The sequence below is a fragment of the Gracilinanus agilis genome, chromosome 1, assembly GCF_016433145.1.
Source record: "Gracilinanus agilis isolate LMUSP501 chromosome 1, AgileGrace, whole genome shotgun sequence".
NCBI lineage: Eukaryota > Metazoa > Chordata > Mammalia > Didelphimorphia > Didelphidae > Gracilinanus > Gracilinanus agilis.
Genome location: NC_058130.1, coordinates 544,825,986 through 544,849,366, shown reverse-complemented (window position 1 = coordinate 544,849,366; position 23,381 = coordinate 544,825,986). Strand labels below are relative to the sequence as shown.

Below are 23,381 nucleotides of genomic sequence, written 5' to 3'. Positions count from 1 at the left end.
GCATCTTGAACACATGTCTAAAATGAAACTCCCCTTTCCTCCCTAAACCCACCTTGAGAACCATCATCCTTTTAGTTACCTAAATTTGAAGGCTGAAGTCACTCTTGAATCTTCATTCTTCCTCATACATCCACATCCAACTTAAAGCAGCTTAAGTACCAAAAAACTACAATTGGTATCACATAAGACTTAGAAGCTTCTACTATAAGAGATTTTAGAAAACCACATTCCAAATGGCAAAAGATAGAGGTTATAGATTAGTTACAAACAGTAACAACCTCAAGGGGGGAAAAGTGAATCTTGAATGTAATAGAGAACTTTCAAGTTTTATAGATTTTACTACCATAACATTTCAACATCTATCCCCTTTTCTCCATTCATATGGCTACCATCCTAACTCAGGCTCTTTTTAATCCTCACTTGGTCTATTACAATAACTTCCTATTTGGCCTCTTGCCACCAAAATCATCTTTCTATTCTGTCCTTCATATAAGCCGTCAAAATCTTTTTCCAAAGCAGGGGTCTTATTTTGTTAACTAACCTGCTTTTGAATCTTCAGTGGCTTGTTGTTGCCTTTAGTATAAAATAAAATTCCTCAAAGCCCTCTATTGTCTGGCTTCAGTTTATTTTTCCATGTGTGGACATTTCTCTCCTTCATATATTCTTGTGCCATCTGAACTGTCCTAATTGCTGTTCTACATACCCCACATTTCAACTTATCTGTACTTTTTCACAAACTGCCCTCCATGCCTGGAATCTACCTCTTCCATATTTCTACCTCTTCAAATCTTCAACTACTTTGAACATTGAACTCAGGTACTGTCTTCTATAAGCAGTTACTGAGTCAATAAACATTAAGTATCTATGTGCCAGGCACTATACTAAGCTCTGGAAATAAAACTAGAAAAAGAGGCTCAAAATCTAATAATTTAGAAAGGAGCACAAAAAATGCTTGAAAGGAGAGAGGTGGGAGAGGAGGCGGTGGAAAGGTACCCAAACCTGGGTGGGGCGTGGCAGAGAAGTCCCAAAGTCATGCAGAAAACAGGGCATATCTGAGCTGAACATTCTCCTTAAATGGAGGTTTGAAGTTTATGGTCCGACTCTAGTCAGAGAGACGGAGGGTAATGTTGAGTTAAAGCAGGCGAGATCTCACTGGCTCAGAAAAATATCTCAATAATGAGCTTTCTGGAACGTGAAGTCAGAAGTTTCAAAGTAATGAAGCCAGGTGAGAAATGAGGATCCTAATCCCAGCAGTGGGCTCTCCATCCTCAAATAATACTGTACAAATTTCTCTTAAAGGATTGTATTTCCTCAGTACAATTTAAACTCCTTAAGAGCAGAGGTTAGTTTTTTGTATTGTCTTTGAATTCTCGGTGCCTGATTGCCTTACACAATAAATAGTAAATGTACGAAAATAATTTTAAAAGCTACTGCAAAACGAGCAGGGAATAACTGAAACAACTCAATGTATTAACTCTTCAGGGGTATGATATGCCTTTTAATAGAAGACAAAACTCATTGAGCCAAGGGAACGCCGATCTCTGAAACTTCACGCATCGCTGGGGATCAGGAATGGAGAGGAGAGAACTGAAGCTTTCTCCCTACTAGGAAGTAGGAGGTGAACGTTCCCAGCCTCTGTGGGTAATAGAACTACATTTCCCAGGTGTTTGTGAGCGGACAGCTCCCATCATGCTTCTGGATATTTCATAATAACCTCTTCTACACTATACACATAACTAATAGAGAGGGGAAAGGGGGCGGGGACAGCAGCGTGGGCGGTGCGACTTTGGACAGGGCTCCAGCCAATCAATACGGTAAGCCCTTCCCTGAGCTCATAGGCTCTAGGGCTGGAGTTTCCTTTCCCCCCTTTGGGGGAGTTGAAAAACTTTTCTATCGCTCCAGGGGAAGAAGGGGAACTGAAGAAAGATGGTTGGGGGCCGTATCATCAGGCTGTTGGTCCACGACGTGCGTTTTCCAACCTCTTTTGGAGGCCACGGGTCCGATGCCATGGTAAGAGCGGAGGCTGCCGACGTCTCCTGGCCCTAGCCCTATGCACTCTTTAGTACGAGTCAAGCCAGAGAGAGCCAGAGGGCCGTCGGTATTCCAGGGAGGTGGACCGCGAAGCGTAGATGGAACGCCACGGGAGACTTTGACCCGCGTAGTTCCAATCTGGATAGAGCCACTGAAGCGGGATGTATGGTTAGGACAATGCCAGAAGGTCTAGGGCGCAGCGCTGCCCCGATAGCCAGACCTCGGCAGCATTCCCCGAGCATTTTCTTACCTTTATGATGCTTACGATGAAGTATCAGTGCCGCAGTTGCCCAACTTTCGGGAACTTTGCGGCTCTGCTTTTTCAGAAAATCTAATTTGAAGCCCTGCCTGAGTCCCAAATCTCTGCTACATTTGCCCCACCAGGTGGTCGACAGATCCTCAAACCTCTCCTTCGGTATCCGCTGGCTCTATGTGTGGGCTGTTTCACTGGAGACAACTGCAGGAAATTCTTCCTCCTATCGAACCAAAATGTGTCCCGGAAACTTCCCTAAGTTGGTCTTCCTTTGAAAAATGAATTATTATTGTATTTTACTTATCTTTAATTTTAGTGATGTAGGGAACTCTCGGTGAGGAAGCTTCCTCTACCAATGCAAATCAATGCAATTTAGTTTATTCTAAGGGGTTAGGTGGCTTGCTTAGGTCTCACACAGCTGTTACAAAGTGTCAGAGGAAGGACTCAAACTCAGGGCTTCCTTTCTCCCAGGCTAACTCTTTTACCAGCGTGGCCACAGTATCTCTGTTTAAAATGTGAATAAAATATAAACAGAGGGGTAAGGACCCTTACTTGAAATTTTTTTTTTTTGAGCAGAAAAAAACGTTAAGGACTGACTGCCTCTAAGAACATTTTAAAGTTGGAAAGGATTTGAGGGGTCATTTAGTTCTCATTTTAAATATGAGAAAACTGAATCCCAGAGGTCCACAGCTGGATCAAGATCCCACACTTAGTCTTTGATATTCAAATATACGTGGGGGTTTTTTTTGTTGTTGTTGTTGTTGTTCTTTGTTTTAGGGCAATTAAGAATTTTGGCCTTTCCCTCCCTTATCTTATTGTTTCTGATAGTTCTTGAGGCTTGGAGATACTTCAAAAATCAAACTATCTAACTAGTAGAATCCCTTCCCAACTCTTGACATTTTTTTGTCCAAATCTCTCTATTTGCTGGGGGGAAAAAAGCCAGGGAAATTTATGGGACTTGCCCTAAGTCACATAGGATTATAAAATAAAGAGGCAAAGGTGTTTTTTTGTTTGTTTTTTCTTTGTTGCTTTTTAAGGATGATATAGACCCAAGAATATTTATAAGATATGGAGAATGAGTGTGTGTAGATTGGGAGAGATAAGACTGAGAGACTGAGAAGAGATATATGACTTTCGAGGTATAGTCCTAGATGAGACAAAATCCCCATGCAGGTGGGAGAATGACTTCAAGTGTACAAGATAAATTAAGTAAGCATCAGAAAGGAAATGAACACCCATTCTCAAGCAAAGGAGGTTAGGGTCAGTTATTGTTTTTAGTAAGTTGAAGAGAAGCTAGAAGCAGGACTTAAGTTTTCTTACTTCCCTGTCTTTTAAAATTTGACTTTAAAATTCCAGGTTTTCACATCTGTTTACACATTTCTGTAGAAAGCCAACATACAATTTTTCTTCTGTAATTTTCGCAAATTAAGTTCTTAACCAAAGTGCTTACATTTTAAATTTAATGAGTAATTAATAGATGATACAATGTAAACAACATTAGACCCAAGGCCAGACGGTCTGGATTCTAATATCAGATTTTCAACAAACTTATTGTGTAACCTTGGGCAGGACCTCAGTTTCTTTATTGGTGAAATGAGGGAGTTGATCAAGATGGCCTTTTGAACCAATATTCATTAATCCCACGCTTGAAGGAAATTTGGTTAGTCACTTTGCCCACATACCCCCAACTCAGCAAATGTTATGTTCATATAACATATTCAGGTATTTTCCAATCATAGGTACTCTTTTAATTCTAGTTCTTATTAAAACAGTTTTGTACATATGAATAGCTTTCCCCCCACCTTTTTTTTTTTAGTCTCTTTAGTGTATATGCCTAGTCTTAGAAATTGCAGGATAAAAATGTATATATACAGTTTAATGACTTTTAGTGTATAGTCTTAGTTTGTCTTCCAATATGGCTAGACCTATTCACCTCACTACTGTGTGAAGTGGAAATTGAGGGGACCTTGAAAGTTTCAAAGTACACCCTCTTTAACTTTAATATTAAAAAATATGACTGGGGAAACCCGTCACTTCAGATATAGTGCTTTATTGTGAAGGAGAGAGAAATGGGGGGTAAAGGGGCACTGCCTCAAGTCATTGACAGCTGCCCAAAAAGTCATAGAAAAATCCCTTATTAATAAAGGAATCTTGATACAATCAAGCCTCCCTAAAGAGTATAACATTTTTGCAATGGTTGGAGACTGAATGCTTTACTATGGACTTGCCCTAGGTCACTTGGGATTATCAAGCATTTTAATGTTTTAAAGAAATGATTAGGAAGTTGGAGACAGATTCAAAGAGAAGAGTTCTGGACTGGTTTAATTTTAATTTGGCAAATTCCCAAACAAATTCAAAAGATCCAGCCCAAATTTGTCCTGCTTGAAGGAGGGGGCAGGGTAACCTTATAAAAGAAATGGATGGGGTAGGGTAGGGGGGACCAACTTTTAGGTATTAACAACTCTTAATAACTTGAGAATAACATGCTAATTTCTCACTCCACACACTTCCAACAAGTTTCTTAGTGTCTTCCCACAGAACCTCTGATAATTGTAACTTTACTTTTTTGTTATTTTTGCCAGTCTGATGAGTGTGAGATGCAACCCTCAGAGTTGTTTTCATTTGCAATTATATCTCTTATTATTGGTTTTTTTAAGCTTTTTTCCCATATAGTTGTTTATAGCTTGCCTCTCTACTTTCTGAACAATCTGTTCAAATCCTATGGTCATTTATCTCTTGGTGAATGGCTTTTGTTCTTACTTATACATCTGAATCAATTCCCAATATATATTGGATAAGATGTCATTATCCGTTTACATTTGAGTCATATCAATTTGAAGTTTATTGTGGAATCTTATCTTCTGCCTTAAAACTGATACTTAGTATTGATTCTAAGACAGAAGGTAAGGTTTTTTTTTAAAAATAGAGAAAGCCATATAGTAAAAACAAACAAACAAAATCAGGCCTGAATCTTTTTTTTTTTTTTTTAAACCTCACCTTCCATCTTAGAATCAATACTCTGTATTAGTTGCAAGGCATAAGAGTGGTAAGGGCTAGGCAATGGGGGTCAAGTGACTTGCCCAGGGTCACACAGCTGGGAAGTGTCTGAGGTCAGATTTAAACCCAGGACCTCCTGTCTTTGGACCTCTCAATCCACTGAGCTACCCAGCTGCCCCCAGGCGTGAATCTTAAAAGAGATTCTAAGACAGTGATGGCAAACCTTTTAGGGACAGAGTGCCAGCCCTCTCCCCACAGACCTAGTGCCATGCCAGGTCTCCCTCAGAGACCCAGTGTTGAGTTCACTCCCTGCCCCTCCTTACCCCAGATAGGGGAGGGAGGAAGCACTCCCATTGACTGCTGGGCAGAGGGGTGGGGGGAGTGAGAAATGTCCTCAGACACATGGAGAAGGGAAGGGGAACAGAGTGCCTCTGGCTTTCTAGTAACAATTTCTGGCAGGCCACAGCAAGTGTGCCCACAGAGAGGGCTCTGCGTGCCCTTTTTGGCACAAGTGCCATAAGTTCACCATCATGATTCTAAGAGGTGAAGAGGAGGAAGGAGTTCAAGCAAGGCATGATCAACAATCAGTGCATAGGCACAGAAATAGGAACCAGACTGCCATGTGTGAGGAATATTAAGAAGGCCAGTTGAACTAGATTGTAGAGTCCACAAAGGACAATGTGTAAGAATGGAGCCAACTTGCGAAGGCATCATAGAATCTTAGGTCTTTAGCTGGAAGAGACCATAAAGACCATTTGTCCACCCAAAACTTCAATTAAATGACTTGGCCATTGTTACCCAGCCAGTATAGGAAGTGAAATATGACCCCTGATCTTTCTGACTCTAGGTCCAGCACTAATATGTCCTGCTACCTTAGGGTTTTAAATGCCAAACAGAAGAGTGCATTTGATCCTCAGGAGCTACTGAAGTTTATTGAGCAACATGTAAAACCCAGTGGAATTGTGCAGGTTAGAGGGTTTTGGAGGAAAGGGAAAGAACATGAAACATGTAACTATGGGAAAATATTCAAAATTAAAATAAAAAAAATAAATAAAAATGAAGTTTATTGAGCAGGAAAGTAACATAGACTTACATCAAGTATGGTTTGAACTCAGGTACTCTTGATATTTAAAAAAAAACAACAACCAAAAACCATAGTTCCTATCAGTGTATTTACTTTTCTAAGTCAACCTGAGTACCTGATGAGTTCAAATTAAAAGTATTCAATGAAATAGCAGAGTGAGCTAAGTAACACTAAGACAAGATCATACAGGTATTAGTGCTGGGATTCTAAGCTGAATCTCCCAACTCCATGTCTAGCTTTTTCCCCCACCCTGCCTTGAAGGTTTTTTATGACCCATGAGAGTTTGGAATAATATAATTTGAAGAATAGTACTTGTCTTTGTGTATAAATTGTTCAGGTTTTGAGGGACAGAATGGGTTTTTACAGTGAATATCAGAGTTTTGGATTTGGAGTTAGGAAGCATGCTCTCCCACAAATACACACACCAGGACTGTGCCTAGGGAACATATAAGGAACATATGACCAGAGCACATTCATGGAAGGGCAGCTTCTTGACTCCATTGCTGTGCAGCCACTGCTGTCATCTCATGACTTTTTTTTTTTTTAACCCTTACCTTCTGTTTTAGAGTTAATACTAGGTATCATTTCCAAGGCAGAAAAGTGGTAAGGGTGAGGCAGTTGGGGTTGTCACTAGCCTAAAGTTTGATGTTTTCACACAGTTCATAATTGGCCTGCTTTCCACTGCACATAGTTTTTGTCAGGCACATGGTCACTGATGAATATTACAGTGCCAGGCAGAGCAGTATCAGATTGGGGAAAACCTTTAGCTCTCTTTCCATAAGGAACATCCCAAGGTCTTAGCTTTGTATAGCTTTTTTTCTAGGAAAATATTCCTTCCAGAGACCATGGGATTTTTAGGTGTAATAGCCAGCTAGCTAAGCAGAACCTACAGGCATGTAGTCACCCTTTGAACATACTTCCTCTTGCTCATCAAGAGCAATATTTCTATCCCAAGCCTCTTTTATGAGATAAAATTAGTAATTCTCTTTAATTTTCATCATTTCCTCATTGCCAACCTTCACTCTGCTGAAATCATCTTAGGGGATTTCTTTCATCACTCCACCATTGTTTGGACCTTAGTCTTCATGGTTTTCTTAGTCTCTCAAGATCCTTTGGTCTCCTGTGGGAAGGAAAGGGAGAGAGAAACAGCCTGTGAGGTTTCTCCTTCTGCCTCTCAGACTTTGAGTTATTTTTCATGTTCATATTATCAATCCACATTCTTCTCCACATTACCAATGCTAAACATGCACCACCTCCCTTTCCCAATATGCTCTTGGGCTCTTGGTTGCCTTTTTATTATTTTTTTCCTCTTATCAGTGCTGTCTAAATGTTCATTTAATCTGATTTCAAAGTCCTATTCCAGTGTCTCATCTTAATGCAGAGGGAGCAACAGATTCTCTAAGACTATTCAATTCATGAACAAGTCCTACCAGGTTCTGCCATAATACAGATGCTTTAGGGGCTCTGATGATGGGCTACATTCCAAAGATCAGACAATTTAAATAGACTAAGGTCATTTTTTTTTATCAAGTATACTCAGAAAAAGGGGGTTGCCATTGTATCAGTAGAGGAAGTAACCACACTGGTAAAATCATGGATCTGTCGGGTTTTTTAAATTAAATCATAGTGTAGAGAAGGTTTGTGTGGCTTTTCCTGTTCTTTCAATTTTGAGATTCATTGTGTCCTTTAATAGCAATGTACTTTATATTTCTGGACCCTGGCTTATATAAGATCTTGGGAGATTTAGACCTATTGCTGAGATATATCAATTTCACATCTTTATAGTGCTTTACAGTTTAATAATTTGGGGGGGTATAGCCCCAGTTGGCTTTTTTCCCCCATACATCATCTCCAAAATATAGGTAATACAAGCTTTTACTCTCTTTACAAGTAAAGATCCAGAGATTAAGAGGTTAAGTGACTTAGCAAGGGTCATATAGGTGTTAGACCTGGGATTCCAAGCCAAATCTCCCAATTCCATGCCTACCTTTTTCCCCACTCTGCCTTGCAGATTTTTATGAACCATTAGAGTTCAGAATGGTATAATTTGAAGCATAGTATTTGTCTTGTGTGTAAATTGTTCAGGATTTGAGGCCTGGGCTGATGGTACAGTGAAGAGCATATTGAATCTGGAATCAGGAAGATACAAGTTAAAATCCTTCCTCACACAAAGTATGGCTCTGGTCAAGTCACTTAACCTCCATGAGACTTAGTTTCCTTTTTTTGTAAAATGGGGTTAATAAAATGGCACCTCCCTCACAAGGTTGTTGTGTAAACCTTAAAGCACTACCTGCTTATTTGGTAGTAGTAGTAGCAGCTGCAACAGCAGTTGCAGTAGAAAATGACATATTATTTGACCTCTAATCTTTAGTCTCAGAATTTGAAAATTGATCTCTAAAGTATATATCTCTTATATACTTTAGATATGGTCTGAGCTCATCAAACCCTTTTTTAACTGAATGTACTGTTTTTCCATTATTATAGATACTACATACTATTCTCCTCGTTACATCCTAATAGCTGATATCTGATGGTCATCAGGACTCTGTAGGTGGCCACTCCTAGTATTCCAAAACAGCCTAGAACACAGCTAACTTTCCTTGATTCATAGAGAACTGGAAAGAGAGGATCCTGAATATGTTAATGCCATTACCCTCACCAAGATTTCCCAGGAGGCCACATAGAGGAAGTTGAAACAGGCAGGCCACTTGTATTTTCATTGTGTGGCTCCATATTCCTCAATTTCAGAAAGCCCAATTTAATAAATGTCTTGTTCATGCTTATGGCCATTGAAATATCAAAGATGGCAGTGGACTTTCTTAGAGCTCTAGGCTATGGGACACCATATTCATTTCTTGCAGTATACTGCAAAGCCAATGGAGGGAAAAGTGGGTGAGAGTCTATGCAGGACAATACTAAGTTCCTTTCTAAGTACATAGTATGGAATGTATTTTCTCCCAAAATACAATATTCTTAATGGTGATTAGGTTCCTAGGCTAGCTTATTTAGTTCCTAAGATAGTCAAACCATAGTAGTATTTATGCTGGCCTATACTACTGTTTTATTAGTAGTACCAGTAGTACTATTATTACTTTAGCTCTACTTCTTTCTTTCTATTAATTGTCAAACATCTCAAGTGAATGTTTTTTTATCCATTGCCTTTCTTTCCTTGCCACCTCTGGGATCTAGCATATAATTTTAGCACTCTGTTGAAAGGTAGCTATTGACTTTATTATTCATTTTGATTTCTCGGCAGCATCTGACACTGGTGAATACTTCATCTTCCTTGAAACTCTTGAACTGTCTTAATCTCTCAACATCTCTTGGCCTTTGTTTTTTCTCTGGCTCTTCCTTCCCCATCTTCCCCAGATGTTCCAAAAGATGTAGTTATTTTGTTTAGTTTTTAGACCTTTGCTCATATCTTGCAGGCTATCTTTTGGAGAGCCTTCAATTTATTATATTATTTTATTGTCCTATCTCTTTGTGCTTATGATTCTTATACTTCTATTTCCAGTACAGGTGCCTCTGGTGCAGTTCTTACCTTTATATCAAACACACTATTTCCAAAACAAAATTCTTATAATTAACACCCCCCCCAAAAAATGCTCCTTTCTAACTTTCTTATATCAGTTGCATCATGATTTTTTCCAGTCATACTGGCTTAAAAGCTTGGCATTATCTTTGTCTTACCCTAGTCTTCACATTTTATATCTAATCAAACTCTAAGATTTAGCTATATTGCCATAAAAATTACCTTTTTCAATGATTTCCTTTTGAAATAATCATATTGATTCTGTCTCTTTTAATTGATCCTACTTATAGTTAATTGATTTTATCTTGTAACTGCCTAAGTCATGATTCTTTATCTCTGACTTAGAAATGTCTTAGAAATACAGCTAGCCTGTAATGAGGTAAGTTTAGAAATCCAGTTTTCCTGCTAATTGCTGTCCCATTTTTGCCCAAGGAAATCTGTTGACCTTGAGGGATACAGATGAACACCAGGGAGTCTGGTCTAGTATCTTTATACCACCAAGCTTTCCTTCAAGGATGTCTGCTTTGTTATCCAAAAAAGTCTGGTCCACTATCTCTAACCTTGTAGATGGATTCAAACAATGAACATTTCTTAGTCACAGAAGGGAAGAAGTGGGTTGTTGTTAGCCCCTCATTCCCAATTTCCAAACAATCATATTATCCCCCATGCCTCAGCTCTGTAACCAATTATATTGATTTCACCATTCATGATATTGAACTCTTTTAACCAATTATAAATTGTTCCCCACCTACAAAGTCTCTTTGTTTTGTACTCCCTAAAACTATAAAAGAGTACTTATGCCCCTCATTTGGGGTCTTATCTTTGCTGAGGAAGCTGAAATCCTATTTATTTGCAAATTCAGGCTTTACTACTAAATTGATTATTGTCTGAACTTTGTGCCTCTCCCTACCTTAGTTTTTAACTGTTACAATTTCCATTCCTATTATCACATTAGTCTAAATAAGAGGTGTCAAACATTCGGCCTTCAGGACTCCTGAGTGCTACCAAAATGATTAAAATGTAATTGAGAAATATTTAACAAATAGAAGTACAATAGAACATAGATGATATTAATGTATGGTTCTCTATGTCAATATGCTGATCCCACAGATCCATATATATAATGGCTAGTGGGCCTCATATCTATTTGAGTTTGTCTTCTCTGGTTTAGATCACATCTTACCTTCATTACTACAATTAGGTTTTATTTCTTCCAGTTTTTCATATTGACACCACTTTTGTGTCCCTTTGCTTAATAAAGCTTCAGTGGTTCCTTATTTCCTATCATATCAAATATAATTTCTTATTCCTGGTTTTCCCGTCTTATCTATCCAAACTTATTCCCATTCCATATGCTGTTTTTATCAGTTAGTTGCCTTTTTGTCCTAAAAGCAGTGTTCCTCCTCTTATGTTCTTCTTGCCTCCAGACTGGACTGTCTCATCTACTTCTGTTTACATCCTACTAACCCTTTAAAGGTACATCTCAAGTCCACCTCCTCCAGAACTTCTCTCTGTCTCTCTCTTTCTCTCTGACTCTTCTTTCACTGTTTCTCTGTGTTTCTGTGTGTCTCTGTCTTTCTCTGTCTGTCTCTCTTTTTTTCTCTCCCACTCCCCATAGATCTTCCACAAAAAATCTTCCTGAACTACTTACTGATAGCCCTCTCTCTGCCTTCCTGCCTCCTCTTATTCTTTTTATGTCTTAGTTGGACTTCAGTGGCCTAACCAAAAGGTTTTTTTTAATAGAATTTTATTGATCTCTTTTGTTTTTATATCATCTACATTTCCCAATATATTTCTCCCACTCTTTTCCAGAAAGATGTCCTTATTATAACAAGGAAGAAAAAAGAGGGAAAAATTCAGCAAAATTCATCAACACTTTGAAAAAAGTCGGAAGTTGTATTTTAGACTCATAGCACCTCTACCCCTGGCTAGGAGAAAGAGAGATGTTTTCTTATAACTTCTTTGGGGCTGGCCTGGAATATTATAATTTCAGAGCTTTCCATTCCCATCATGCTATTATTGTTGCTTTTCCCCATTTTCATTGTTATAATCATTTTGCATATTGGTTTTCTGATTCTGCTTGCTCCATTTTGAAGCAGTTCATATAAGTCTTCCCATGCTTTTTTGTATTCATTGTTTCTTACAGTACAGTAGTATTCCATTACATTCATGCACTACCATTTATTTAGCCATTCCCCAATTATAAGCATCAACTTTATTTCCAGTTTTTGGTGCTTCAAAGAGAGTTGAGAGATACATAAAACATAAATACTGATATGTTTATGCATACATATGTGTATATATACATGTGTGTGTATTGCATTAAAGCTTCAGCTTTTTACATATTTCTCTTCCTAATTTCCTTTGGAGTTTGGTACTTCTACCTTTGGTTCCAGGTAAAAACAGTCACTGTTTTCCTTCAGAGATTTTTAGAGACTTGATTTGTACAATGTAAAGTTGTTTGTGTGCTACAAGGAAACATATCCATCAGTTTGAGAAAACATTCATAGGGTATAAAATCCATTGTAATGCCATTGTGTTTGTAATTTGTGATCTGACAGCTGTGAATTGATCACTTTAAAGTAAAATTTCTCACTTGATTTTGTCAATGTGTCTGCTGTCTCCTTGGAATAAGGTCATCACCCTTCCATGCCTGATTAAAATGTTTTCATGAGTTGCTCTGGCCAAAAATATTCTATCAGCTGGTAGCTAGCTGCCTTCTGGTGAGAAACTTCTCTTAATTAAATTGATCTGGTCCTCAGATATTTGTTGAATGTTTACTCAAAATCTTTGTCACTGTGTAAAGACAGCATTCTATTGACATAACCTATGTGATTCCAAGTTAATCTGGAACTGAGAGGCATCATAGAAGACCCATTCTCAATCTCCCTATTTATTGTTAGTTTCATTACCAATAGTTTATTCAAATCAATCTATTATTGTGCTAGTGATTACTTATATTGCTTATGACTGCCATTTACTTTCAATTACCTACATTTTTACTTTTTGCTGGGGGGATATTGGGGTGTTTCATGTAGCACACTGATCCGGACTATTCTGCTGCCTATGTCGTAATAGAGACAGATGCAAAGGATGGACTCAAGGGGTACGGAATCACCTTTACTTTGGGCAAAGGTACTGAAGTTGGTAAGTTGAGATGTTTCTTCTTCTGATATAAGAACTATTAGTGTTTAGTTATCTTTCAGTTTTGCTCTTAATGAACCATTCTCAGAAGTTGAAATGAAAGAAAATAAAGAGATGCCATTTAGGCCTTGTTTGTCTGTTTTTTAATTTGCAGGATGATTTTTAATGAAAATTGGCCCTTTCTTTACTCAGCCACCCACAGGTTGCTTCAAAACTGGCCTCCCTGGGTCCATTTTCCCATTGTTTCCAGTGAGGATAACTTTAATAATGTTAACCTGTTACTTGGTTGGAAATTTAGCTTAAGCAATAAAGGTTATCATTTTAATATAAGTGGCCTAATGGATAGAGTGCTGGACTCAGAGTTAGAAAGACCTTTTCAGGTTCTACCTCAGATTTCTATTAGCTATATGACCCTGAGCAAGTCACTTAATTTTTGTGTGCCTTGGTTTCCTTATCTATAAAGTAGGTATAATAATAGCACCTTACTTATATCATTGTTGTGAAGATTAAATGAGATAATATTTGTAAAGTGCTTTGGAAACCTAAAAGCATCATATAAATATTGTTGTTGTTTGAAGGGTATTTTCTATCTTTTAAAACTATTTCACAGTAGAATATAAATTCAAGTTCACTGTTTTTGGGACATATTCTCAATCTTAGACCTAGAAGGAATTTTTTAATTGAAAGAATTGAACTAGATGACTTCAAAAATCTCTTTCCCATCCAATTCTAATACTTCTGAACTCTAAGAGATGACTGTGTTGGCAAACCTTTGGCTCTCATGCCGGAGGGGGCTGCTCCCCTCCCCCTCTCCACATGTGCCTGAGGACATTTCTCCCATGACCTATCCCTCTGCCCAGCAGCCCAGTGGGAGCATTTCCTCCCTCCCACCTGAGATAAGGCAGGGACTCACATGCAGCATAAAGATGTAGTTTGGGTACTCGGGCTCTAAAAGGTTTGCTATCACTGTTCTAGGCCCTTCTAGAAAATAAAACAGACTGTGTCCCATATCATTTTTTTCTCTCTCCTTAAGACTCTATTTCTTATATCCATGGCACGTTGTAGTCCATCAAGGAGCGAGTGTCTAGTGAGAAGCAAGAACCTTTTTTAGAATGAGGTTGTAGAATTATAGAATACTCAGACTGGAAGGAATCCTTGGATCATGCCAAACCTCTGATTTTACAAATGAGGAAACCAAGTCACTGGTGGGTTATTGAGTGATAGAGTTGGACAGAAGTCAGGTCTCCTCAGTTATACCCCAGGGCTCTTTCCATTCAGACCAAATTGTTAGGAAGGAATGAGCAGTTTACCACATTATCTGCTATGTCCATTAAAGGCCTGAAACTGTAAATGCAGATTCCAAAGTGGTCTGATTTGAAACCACGAAGCAATAAATGGGGTTAACCTCAGACAGAACTCTAAAGTGGCCAAATGCTCTGTGCACTTTTTCTCCTTAATATTTAATTCCCTAATTCCTTCTTTCCCCTTCTTAAAATCAGCTTTCAGGGAAGTATATGACATCAGAGGGTTCTTAGACTAAGAAGACAGCCAAATAACCACAGGAGAGACTAGACCTCATCGTTCAATTAATCAGCACCATTATGGAGTGTCTACTATGTGCCAAGCACTTCTGATAGACCCTGAAGATACAAAGAAAGAATAAAACAATCTCTGTCTGAAGGGAGCTTACCTTCTAATGGGGAAGAGAGCAGGTATAGATGGCAACATCCACAGGCGAAGTATAAAGTGAATATAATATAATAATAGTATATCAACAATATAATATTATAGAATATTATATTATAGAATAATAATATAATAAAGTGAATATAAACTGAGGTATATGCAAAGTAGTTAAATACAAGGTAGTTTGGGAAGAGAAGAGACCTGTAGTCATTGTGGGGTTCAGGAAAGGTTTTAGGCAGGAGACTCTGTGTTGCATCTAGAAAAAGAAGGGGATTCCATGGTGTGAGTCAAGAAATAAGGAGGGACTGACCTTTGAACATATGTATGAAAAGGCCAGTTCAGCACTTTGCAAATGTTAAATTGTACTTATTCTAGTCAATCAAACATATTGTACAAAGTTAGGATAACCTTTTTTTGTTTGTTTCTTGGGCCTCTTTGGCTCTATGGTAATGCCTAGGGCCACCTTCTGACAAATTAATGTTTTGAAATGTATAAAATAAAATATATAAGGCTACAAAAGGAACTGATCATATTGAAATACAGATATCAAAATATTTTTTAATTGATTCATGGGGGTACTTAGGTGACTCAGTGGATGGACAGCCCAAGCCTTGAAGAAGGAGGCCATGAGTTCAAATCTGGCCCCAGAAACTAGCTGTGTGACCCTGGGCCAGTCACTTGATCCCAGTTGCCCATCCCTTACCGCTTTTCTGTCTTGGAACCAATATTTAGTATGGATTCAAAGTAGGGAGAGGTTTTTCATGAACCTCTGGTTGGGACTATTGACTTAATGCTATGAACAAGGATTCCTTGTATCATGAGTCTTTTTTTATATTCCCTGTGGATGTGCTACATTTCTCACCTAATGAGTTTACAAAGTACTTTAAAGTCTATAAAAATGCTTTACATTTATTATCTCATTTGAGCTTCATTACAACCTTGGAGACATGTAATATAGATATTATTTTCCCTATTTTACATATGAAGAAACTGAAGCTTAGAGAAAATCATAGGACTGTAGCTCTAAAAAAGGATTTCCAATGCTATATAATCATTTCATTTTACAGATGAGGAAACTGAAGCCCAAGGAGGCTAAATAATTTGCTCAAAGTCACACAGCTAGTCAATGTCCTAAGACAGAATTTAAACCCATATCATCTCAATTCTAAGTCCAGCACTATCCTGTGCCAGTGACAGCGAACCTTTTAGAGGTGGAGTGCCAGGCCTGCCCCCACCCCACCCTCCCAGACCGAGTGCCATGCTCCCCTATGAGGACTGTGCCTCCTCCCCCCCAAGCTCCACGTGCCCCACCCTGCTTACCCCACACAGGGGAGGGAGGAAGCGCTCTCATTGGGCTTCTGGGTGAAGTGAGGAATGTCCTCAGCTAGTGTAGAGAGGGGGAGGAGAGCAGCTCTGCCTGAGCCCCTCTGCCTTTTTTTTTTTTTTTAACCCTTACCTTCCATCTTGGAGTCAATACTGTTTAATGGCTCCAAGGCAGAAGAGTGGTAAGGGCTAGGCAATGGGGGTCAAGTGACTTGCCCAGGGTCACACAGCTGGGAAGTGTCTGAGGCCAGATTTGAACCCAGGACCTCCCGTCTCTAGGCCTGGCTCTCAATCCACTGAGCTACCCAGCTGCCCCCTCTCTGCCTTTCTTTTAAGGAACTCTGGTGAGGAGGGGTAGGGGGTAGAGGGTGGCTGCGTGCCCAAGGAGAGTTCTCTGTGTGCCATAGATTTGCCATCACTGCTCTATGAAATTTGATATTCTAATTCATTTTAATTAAAGTATTTATTTCATGTTAGGGCAGCTAGGTGATACAGTGGAAAGAGCACTAGACCTGGAGTCAGGAAGACCTGAATTCAAATCCAGCCTCAGGTATTTACTATAGTTGTGTAACTCTGGGCAAGTCACTTAACCCTATTAGCCTCGGTTTCCTCATCAGTAAAATGAGCTGGGAAAGGAAATGGCAAACCACTACAATATCCTTTCCAAGAAAACCCCAAATGGGGTCACAAAGAGTTGGACACAATTGAAATGAACGAAGAGTGAATTTCATGTTGATTCCATTCTCTGTGTTTCCTTAGGATTATTTGTTTTAAGTAGGATTTGGTTTTACTTTGCTACTGCTGGAAGATGGTGTTCATAAACAAATATGTTTTCAAGCTTTGCCTTTTAGTTAAAAGTGAAAGAATATCTGTTGTTTATAATTCCATCTTGCAGCATTAATGATTTCCTCCTGGACATCATTTAATACTAATATAGCTAGTATTCACTTCTAGGTCTTTTTGAAATGCTGTAGGCATTGGGCTTTTGTATATTTTTGTAATTAGTGGAATAGTTGAATTTAAGAAGTTTTTTTTTAACTTGGCATACTGAAAATACTAATTAAGTATATGATTTCTTTTTGGAGCTAAGTGTTTTGAGTCCTTAGTTAAATTCTTTGGACTTTAGATATAAACACTTTTAACTAAGTTTCTCAATGCCACTTGCCCTAGCTTATGCAACTAATTTTAGTAATTTATAGCTATTTGACCCTAAAATTTTGGCAGCCATTTCAAATGATGTTTGAATGTTGTGTCAGGACCAAAGTCCATACCTATTAATAGGAATAAACAAATTTTGTGTGATGTTGTTGGAAAACAGTAATGGTATAGACAACCTGGGTTTGAATCCCAATTCTTCTGTTTATTACCAATTCTACTTGAGGCAAGTCACTTTACCTCAATGGACCATAGTTTCCTCTTCTGCAGAATTAGGGAGTTAGACTAGATTAATTCTAAGGCAGCTGGTGACACAGTAGACAGAGTGCTGGGCTTGGAGTCAGCAAGACTCATCTTTCTAAGTTCAAATATGGCCTCAGAGACTTACTAGCTATGTCGCCCTGGGCAAGTCACTTGACCTTATTGACCTCAGTTTCTTCATCTATAAAATGAACTGAAAAAGAAAATGGAAAACCACTCTAGTTTTTTTGTCAAGAAAATCCCAAATGATATCATGAAGAGTCAGACTTGACTGAAATGACTGAACAACTAGATTAACTCCATAGTTTCTTTCATATCTAAATTCTATTATTGTCATATGGTCATTTAACAAGAAAGAGTGCATTGGTTCCATCTACTGTATATCTCTTTTGGATCCATTATTCAGTTGGCAACTGTTAGGAGGAAAAATTAAGAGTTTAGACATTTAGTGAAATTAGCATCCAGGCTGTCAGATAGGACTTAAAGGTTCCAGTGATGGAATAGTGACAAGGAAGGAAGTGATTCCTGAAGACTCTGTTATGGAGGGAACAGTGTGATACTGTTAACTGTCTCTAGTAGAGCTCAGGAGAGGGGATTTCTCTATTAAGGAGTCATCTGTTCTACCAGGAAATGCAGGTGTGAGCATTGATCACAGCTCTGAAAGGTGGACTTCTAGTATGTAGTAGCTCACAGCCTTCATTCTTCCTTTGGATTAATTTTGCTGAGGACCTGTGCTGAATCATCGCTGGGATAGAAGTGAACTCAAGTTGTGAGACATCCATTCACCTTCCAGCCTATTAGGCTAATCCAGGCAGCCTGGGTTATAGAATAGTGTAGATCCTGACCCAGCTCCCAGTCCCTGAGTTTTGACCTTAGATACCTAGGTGAGGGTGACCTCTCCTTACATCTCTTACCTTTAAATTCATTATTAAATAGTGGTTTTTAACTTCTTGTTGTTTCTTTTCCATAGTAAGTAGGAATTCCTGGCTGATGTAGTCTGAGAGTCAGTTGAATCCCAACTGCCACTCACTCAAACTGTCATAGCCCATTTGTATTAACTTTTAATTTTTCCTTATAGCACTGCCTACTAACTGTATGACCTTGGTCAAGTGGATTGTTCCTTCTAGATCTCAATCCTCTGATTATAAAATAAAAGAACGAGGGCCATCTAAGTGATTCAGGTGGTTCAGTGGATAGAACATGAGACCTGGAAACCAGAAGTCTTGGGTTCAAATCTGGCCTCAGATACTTTCTAGTTGTGTCATGCTGGGCAAGTCATTTAGCCTCAATCATCTGGCCCTTACCACCCTTCTGCCTTGGAACTGATGCTTAGAATAGATTCTAAGAGAAAAGGCAAGGATTTTAAAAAATAAATAAAATCAAGAGGTTGGAGAGGAGGGCCTCTAAAGCCTGAGCCTCTATAACCCTGAGATCAAGGGAATGTTATTCAAAGAGATTATCTAAATTTTAGTAAAGCACCTGACAATAGCAGTAATAAAAACAATTGATTTAATTGTTTAATGTACTTTTATACATATTATCTCTTTTAAGCCTCAAAACAATCCTCTTTAGAAGGCACTGTAGATATTATTATCTCCTTTTTTCTTAACAGATGAAGAAACTGACTATCAGGGAGGTTAAGTGATTTGGCTATAGCTAGTAAGTGCTGATTCAAGCCCACATCTGCCTAATTTCAAATCCATCAATGAATGCCATATTCATTTTTTTTGTCTCTGTGTGTGTATAAGATGGAGAAATGTGGGCTAGACAATAGTATAGATAGGAGATTAGAAACTAGGTAAATGGCTAGACTCAAAGAGTAGTCATTAAGGGTTCAGTGCCAATTTGAAAGGAGTGGTGCAAGGCTCTCTTTTTTTTTAAAACTCTTATCATCTGTCTTAGTAGCAATTCTAAGGCAGAAGAGCAGCAAGGTCTGGGCAATTGGGATTAAGTGACTTGCCCAAGGTGACACACCTAGGAAGTATCTGAAGACAGATTTGAAGCCAGGTCCTCTTGACTCCAGGCTAACTCTCTATCCATTGTGCTGCCTAGCTGCCCTTCCAACAATCTATTCTTGAAATTGTTCTATTTAATATTTTTTTAGCAATGGTTTGGCTAAAGCATAGATAATATGCTTATTAAATTTGCAAATGACACAAAGATGTGGGGAAAGTTAACACATTGAATGATGAGATCCAAAAAAAGTCTCTTTAGGCTATAGTTGGCTGAATCCACTAAGCTGAAATTAAATAGAATGAAAATAGTCTTGTGTTCAAAAAAATCAATTTCACAAAGATATGAAGCAAGCTGTGGCTAGTCAGTAGTTCATATGAAGTAAATCTTGGAGTTTTAGGACTTTGAAGCTTGACATGAATGACATGGATGACAGCCAAAAAAACTAAGAAAGACACAGTGTCCAGTGCTAAGGAGGTAATAGTCCTGCTTTTGTATCTGTCCCCAGTCAGACCACATTTAGAATATCATGCTCATTTCTGGGAGTTTCATGTTAGGAAAGATCGATAAGCTGGAGTACCTGCAGAAGATAGTAAAAGGTCTAGAGCGAGGCTGGTGAACCTTTCAGAGATCACGTGGCCAAACTGCACCTTCAAGCTGCCCATGAGCCCCCCACATTAGAGAGTGGAGGGAGAAAATGCTTGCTTTGGGAGGCTGGACAGAGGGGCAGGGCATGCAAAAAATGTCCTCGGGCACTGTGGAGAGGGGAACAGAGCAGCTCCCTCCATGCCGCCCTGGCACCGGTGCTACAGCTTCACCAACACAGGCCTAGAGGGTCTGCCATATGAGGACTGGCTCAAGGAACTGAGGACAGGCTAGGCAGGTACAGAAGAAACTTACATTTGAGAGGAAAGAAGAGATATGGGAGATGTCTCAAGTATTTGAAGACTGTCATGTAGTTGGCAGTTAGATGGCTCATGGTAGCCTAGTGGCTCAGTGAATGAGTCAGGAAGACCTGAGTTCAAATGTGGCTTCAGACACTCACTAGCTTTGTGCTCCTGGGCAAGCCACTTCACTCTTTTTGCCTTAATCTGCTGGAGAAGGAAATGGCAAGGCACTGCAGTATCTTTGTCAAGAAAACCCAATAGGGGACCACAAAGAGTCAGAAACAACTAAACAATAGTGACCTATAGAAGAGGGATCAGGTATGGTCTGTTTCACCCCAGAGGGTAAAAAATAAAGAGCAATAATGGGCCTAATTGCAAAGAGGCCAATTTCAGCTTGATGTCAGGCTCTCTTAATAATTAGTTTTCCAAAATGGAATGGGCTGCCTCAGCAGGTAAACAGATTCCTTCTTACCAGAGATCTTTTAGACAAAGGTTAGGTGATCATTTATTTGTTTTCAAGTATGTGATGGACTCTAAAATCTGAGAGCATGAGCTTTAGGGTAGGCAGAAGTCATAGGGACTTGGGTGGCATGATTTAGTAGAAGGAACATTGAATTTGACATCAAAGAACTAGGTTCAAATTCTAGTTTTTGATGCTTGCTTTTATTATTATTTTTTTAAACCCTTATTTTCTGTTTTAATCACAACTCTGAGATAGAAGAGCAAGGGCTAGGCAAATGGGACTAAGTGACTTGCCCAGAGTCATAGAGCTAGGAAGTGTCTGAGGCCAGATCTGAACTCAGGACCTCCTGTCTGTAGGCCTGGCTCTTTGTCCATTAAGCCAGCTAGCTGCCCATCTGATGTTTGTTACCAGTATGATCCCAAGCAAATAATGTTGTCTCTCCAAGGCTCGATGCTCTCATCAGGAAAGTGAGGCCCATGAATAACATGATCTGTAAGGCACCTGTCAGGCTAAGCCCTTTGACCTGTGGCACAGCCCTGGAAGTTATACAGCTCACATAACCACTGACTTATTCATTGGGTCCTAGTAGCGAGAAACAGAAGTGCTGATCACACGGCTGATTATTTCATATTCGTATGGCTCTTGACTGTTTACGAAGACTTTCATCAAAATAACCCCTATAAGATATGCCCTAAAATGAACTAGCTTCACCATGTTCCCAGACCCGTCCCCTGATGTCAGTTAAGCCCCTTTGATGACTGCAAAAGCCTTTTCATCAGAGCCAGTGTTGAAAAAAATACATAGACAAGTCCAAAAAAAGATTGAGTAAGACTGAGCTCACCAGAGATAGCGACAGTTCTGTAGCTTCTAGCCTGGCCTTTGGAACCATCACCTGCAAGCTAGATAACCAAGGCTTTGGACCGCTCAGTTCGGTACTTGCTCATTTCTCTTCACTCCTTTGGGGAGAGGTGGCCGAAAACTCGTCCTGTTGGGAATTTAACCGAGACCTCCCTCTGAACGTGGCCAGACGAGTTTGCCCGTGATCTTAGGGTTTTAAGATAGATCTCCAACCTTGAGTCACGGCCCCGACTTCCTGACTTCAGGACCTTGAAGAACACCCCTAACCTCTCCCCCACCCCCCACGTTCCTGCCCACCTCCTGGCCAAGAGGGGCAAAAATGGAGTTTTTTTCCCCTCGCAGTACTTTTTAAATAAATGCATTATTTTGTGGTAATGTTTTTGCTTCCTCCTTCCTGAGACCACAACATGGCAGAACCCATTCCAATGTGACCATACAGATCAAGTGACTCATAGTGATCTCATTAAATGTGTTATACTGATGAGACGTGTCCTCTGGCTTTCTGTGAAAGTGTCTTCACTTAGCTTCCTTAGCATTTCTATAACTCCAGGATTCAGAAAAGAAGGAAAAATGTAATGATTCCCTCCTCCCCCATCTACCCCCCTCCTGCCCCCCAGGCCAATTAGAACTTTTAAAAACATGCATGAGGGGAAGATTGTGATTTTTTCATTGGTCAAAACAGCTGAGCCTGAGAAGAAAAGGGAATAGCAAAGCTACATGCCAGTGGAGATGTCGCAGGAGTGAGTGTCTGGTGCCCAGCCATTCATTTAACGTATATGTGCATAATATGCATTCAGAGTATCTTTTACTGCTTCAAGGGTCTGTACTTTCATTGCTGTGGGTACTTCCTCTACAATGGCCTTAGAGAAAGAGTTACAGTGACTGAAAAGTCTGTCACATCGAGACCAGCTCCATAGGAGCCTTCCCAAATTTAGCCAGCCTGGTCCTTGAAAAATGTTTTTTTCCAGCTATCACAGGGCCCACATGCCAAACCTCTCCATGTCAGTTGGACCTGCCAAGGCCAGCAATCTGCTTGGATAATCTTCAAGAACTCAGGGTTCTTGGTATCATGATGAGGCGTTTGAAGTAGGACTTTAGTCAAATAAAGCAAGGTCCTGATTAGCAAGACTAATAAATCCGCATCGTCAGATTTGCACTATTCCAAGTCACATAATTATGTAAGAAATGGTCATTGATTCCAGCCCAATGCAAGCATGCACTGTGAATTTAAATAATAGGACCACTTCACGTAATTCATTATTCTAACCAATTGGGGCCTAGCTGTATATTGTTAGGGAATTTTCTTGACTTCTTAGGAAATGTATACCCAATAATGGGACTCCTGTGAGTGTGGATCAAAAATAGGAGGCCAAAATGAAAGCAAAAGGATCTACTAACATGCTATAAGAAACTACTGATAGCAACTTGAACTTCATACAGTACAGATTTCATTTTAATAACTTTTCAGCCCAGGTTAGAGTACATAGCCAATTAGGATAGCTAAGTAGCACCTTTTACAGGAAGGGATGAATAGAGAAAGAAGGACCCATTTAAAGGGGAAAGGGGGAACCCTCGAGGGAATATTTGTCATGGCATCCGGTAGGGTTCATGAGAACAAGAAGACATTCCCTGTTCAAGGACAAGAGGCAAGGAGAGGCGACTAAATTTTTTTTTTAAAACCTTTGTACTTCGGTGTATTATCTCATAGGTGGAAGATTGGTAATGGTGGGCAATGGGGGTCAAGTGACCTGCCC

At 39.4% G+C, this 23,381-nt stretch overlaps 1 protein-coding gene across 5 annotated transcripts in view; it reads left to right on the top strand.

Annotated features, from left to right (window-relative positions):
• The first annotated feature begins 1,888 nt into the window (after window positions 1-1,888).
• Window positions 1,889-23,381, top strand: part of ENOSF1 (enolase superfamily member 1) — a 54,859-nt gene continuing 33,366 nt past the window's right edge. For all 5 annotated transcript variants that reach the window (XM_044666678.1, XM_044666662.1, XM_044666670.1 and 2 more), the window contains exons 1-2: window positions 1,889-2,010; window positions 12,936-13,044. In XM_044666678.1, the coding sequence (XP_044522613.1) occupies window positions 1,927-2,010; window positions 12,936-13,044 (193 nt within the window). In that variant the 5' untranslated portion in view covers window positions 1,889-1,926. The remainder of the gene's footprint in view (window positions 2,011-12,935; window positions 13,045-23,381) is intronic.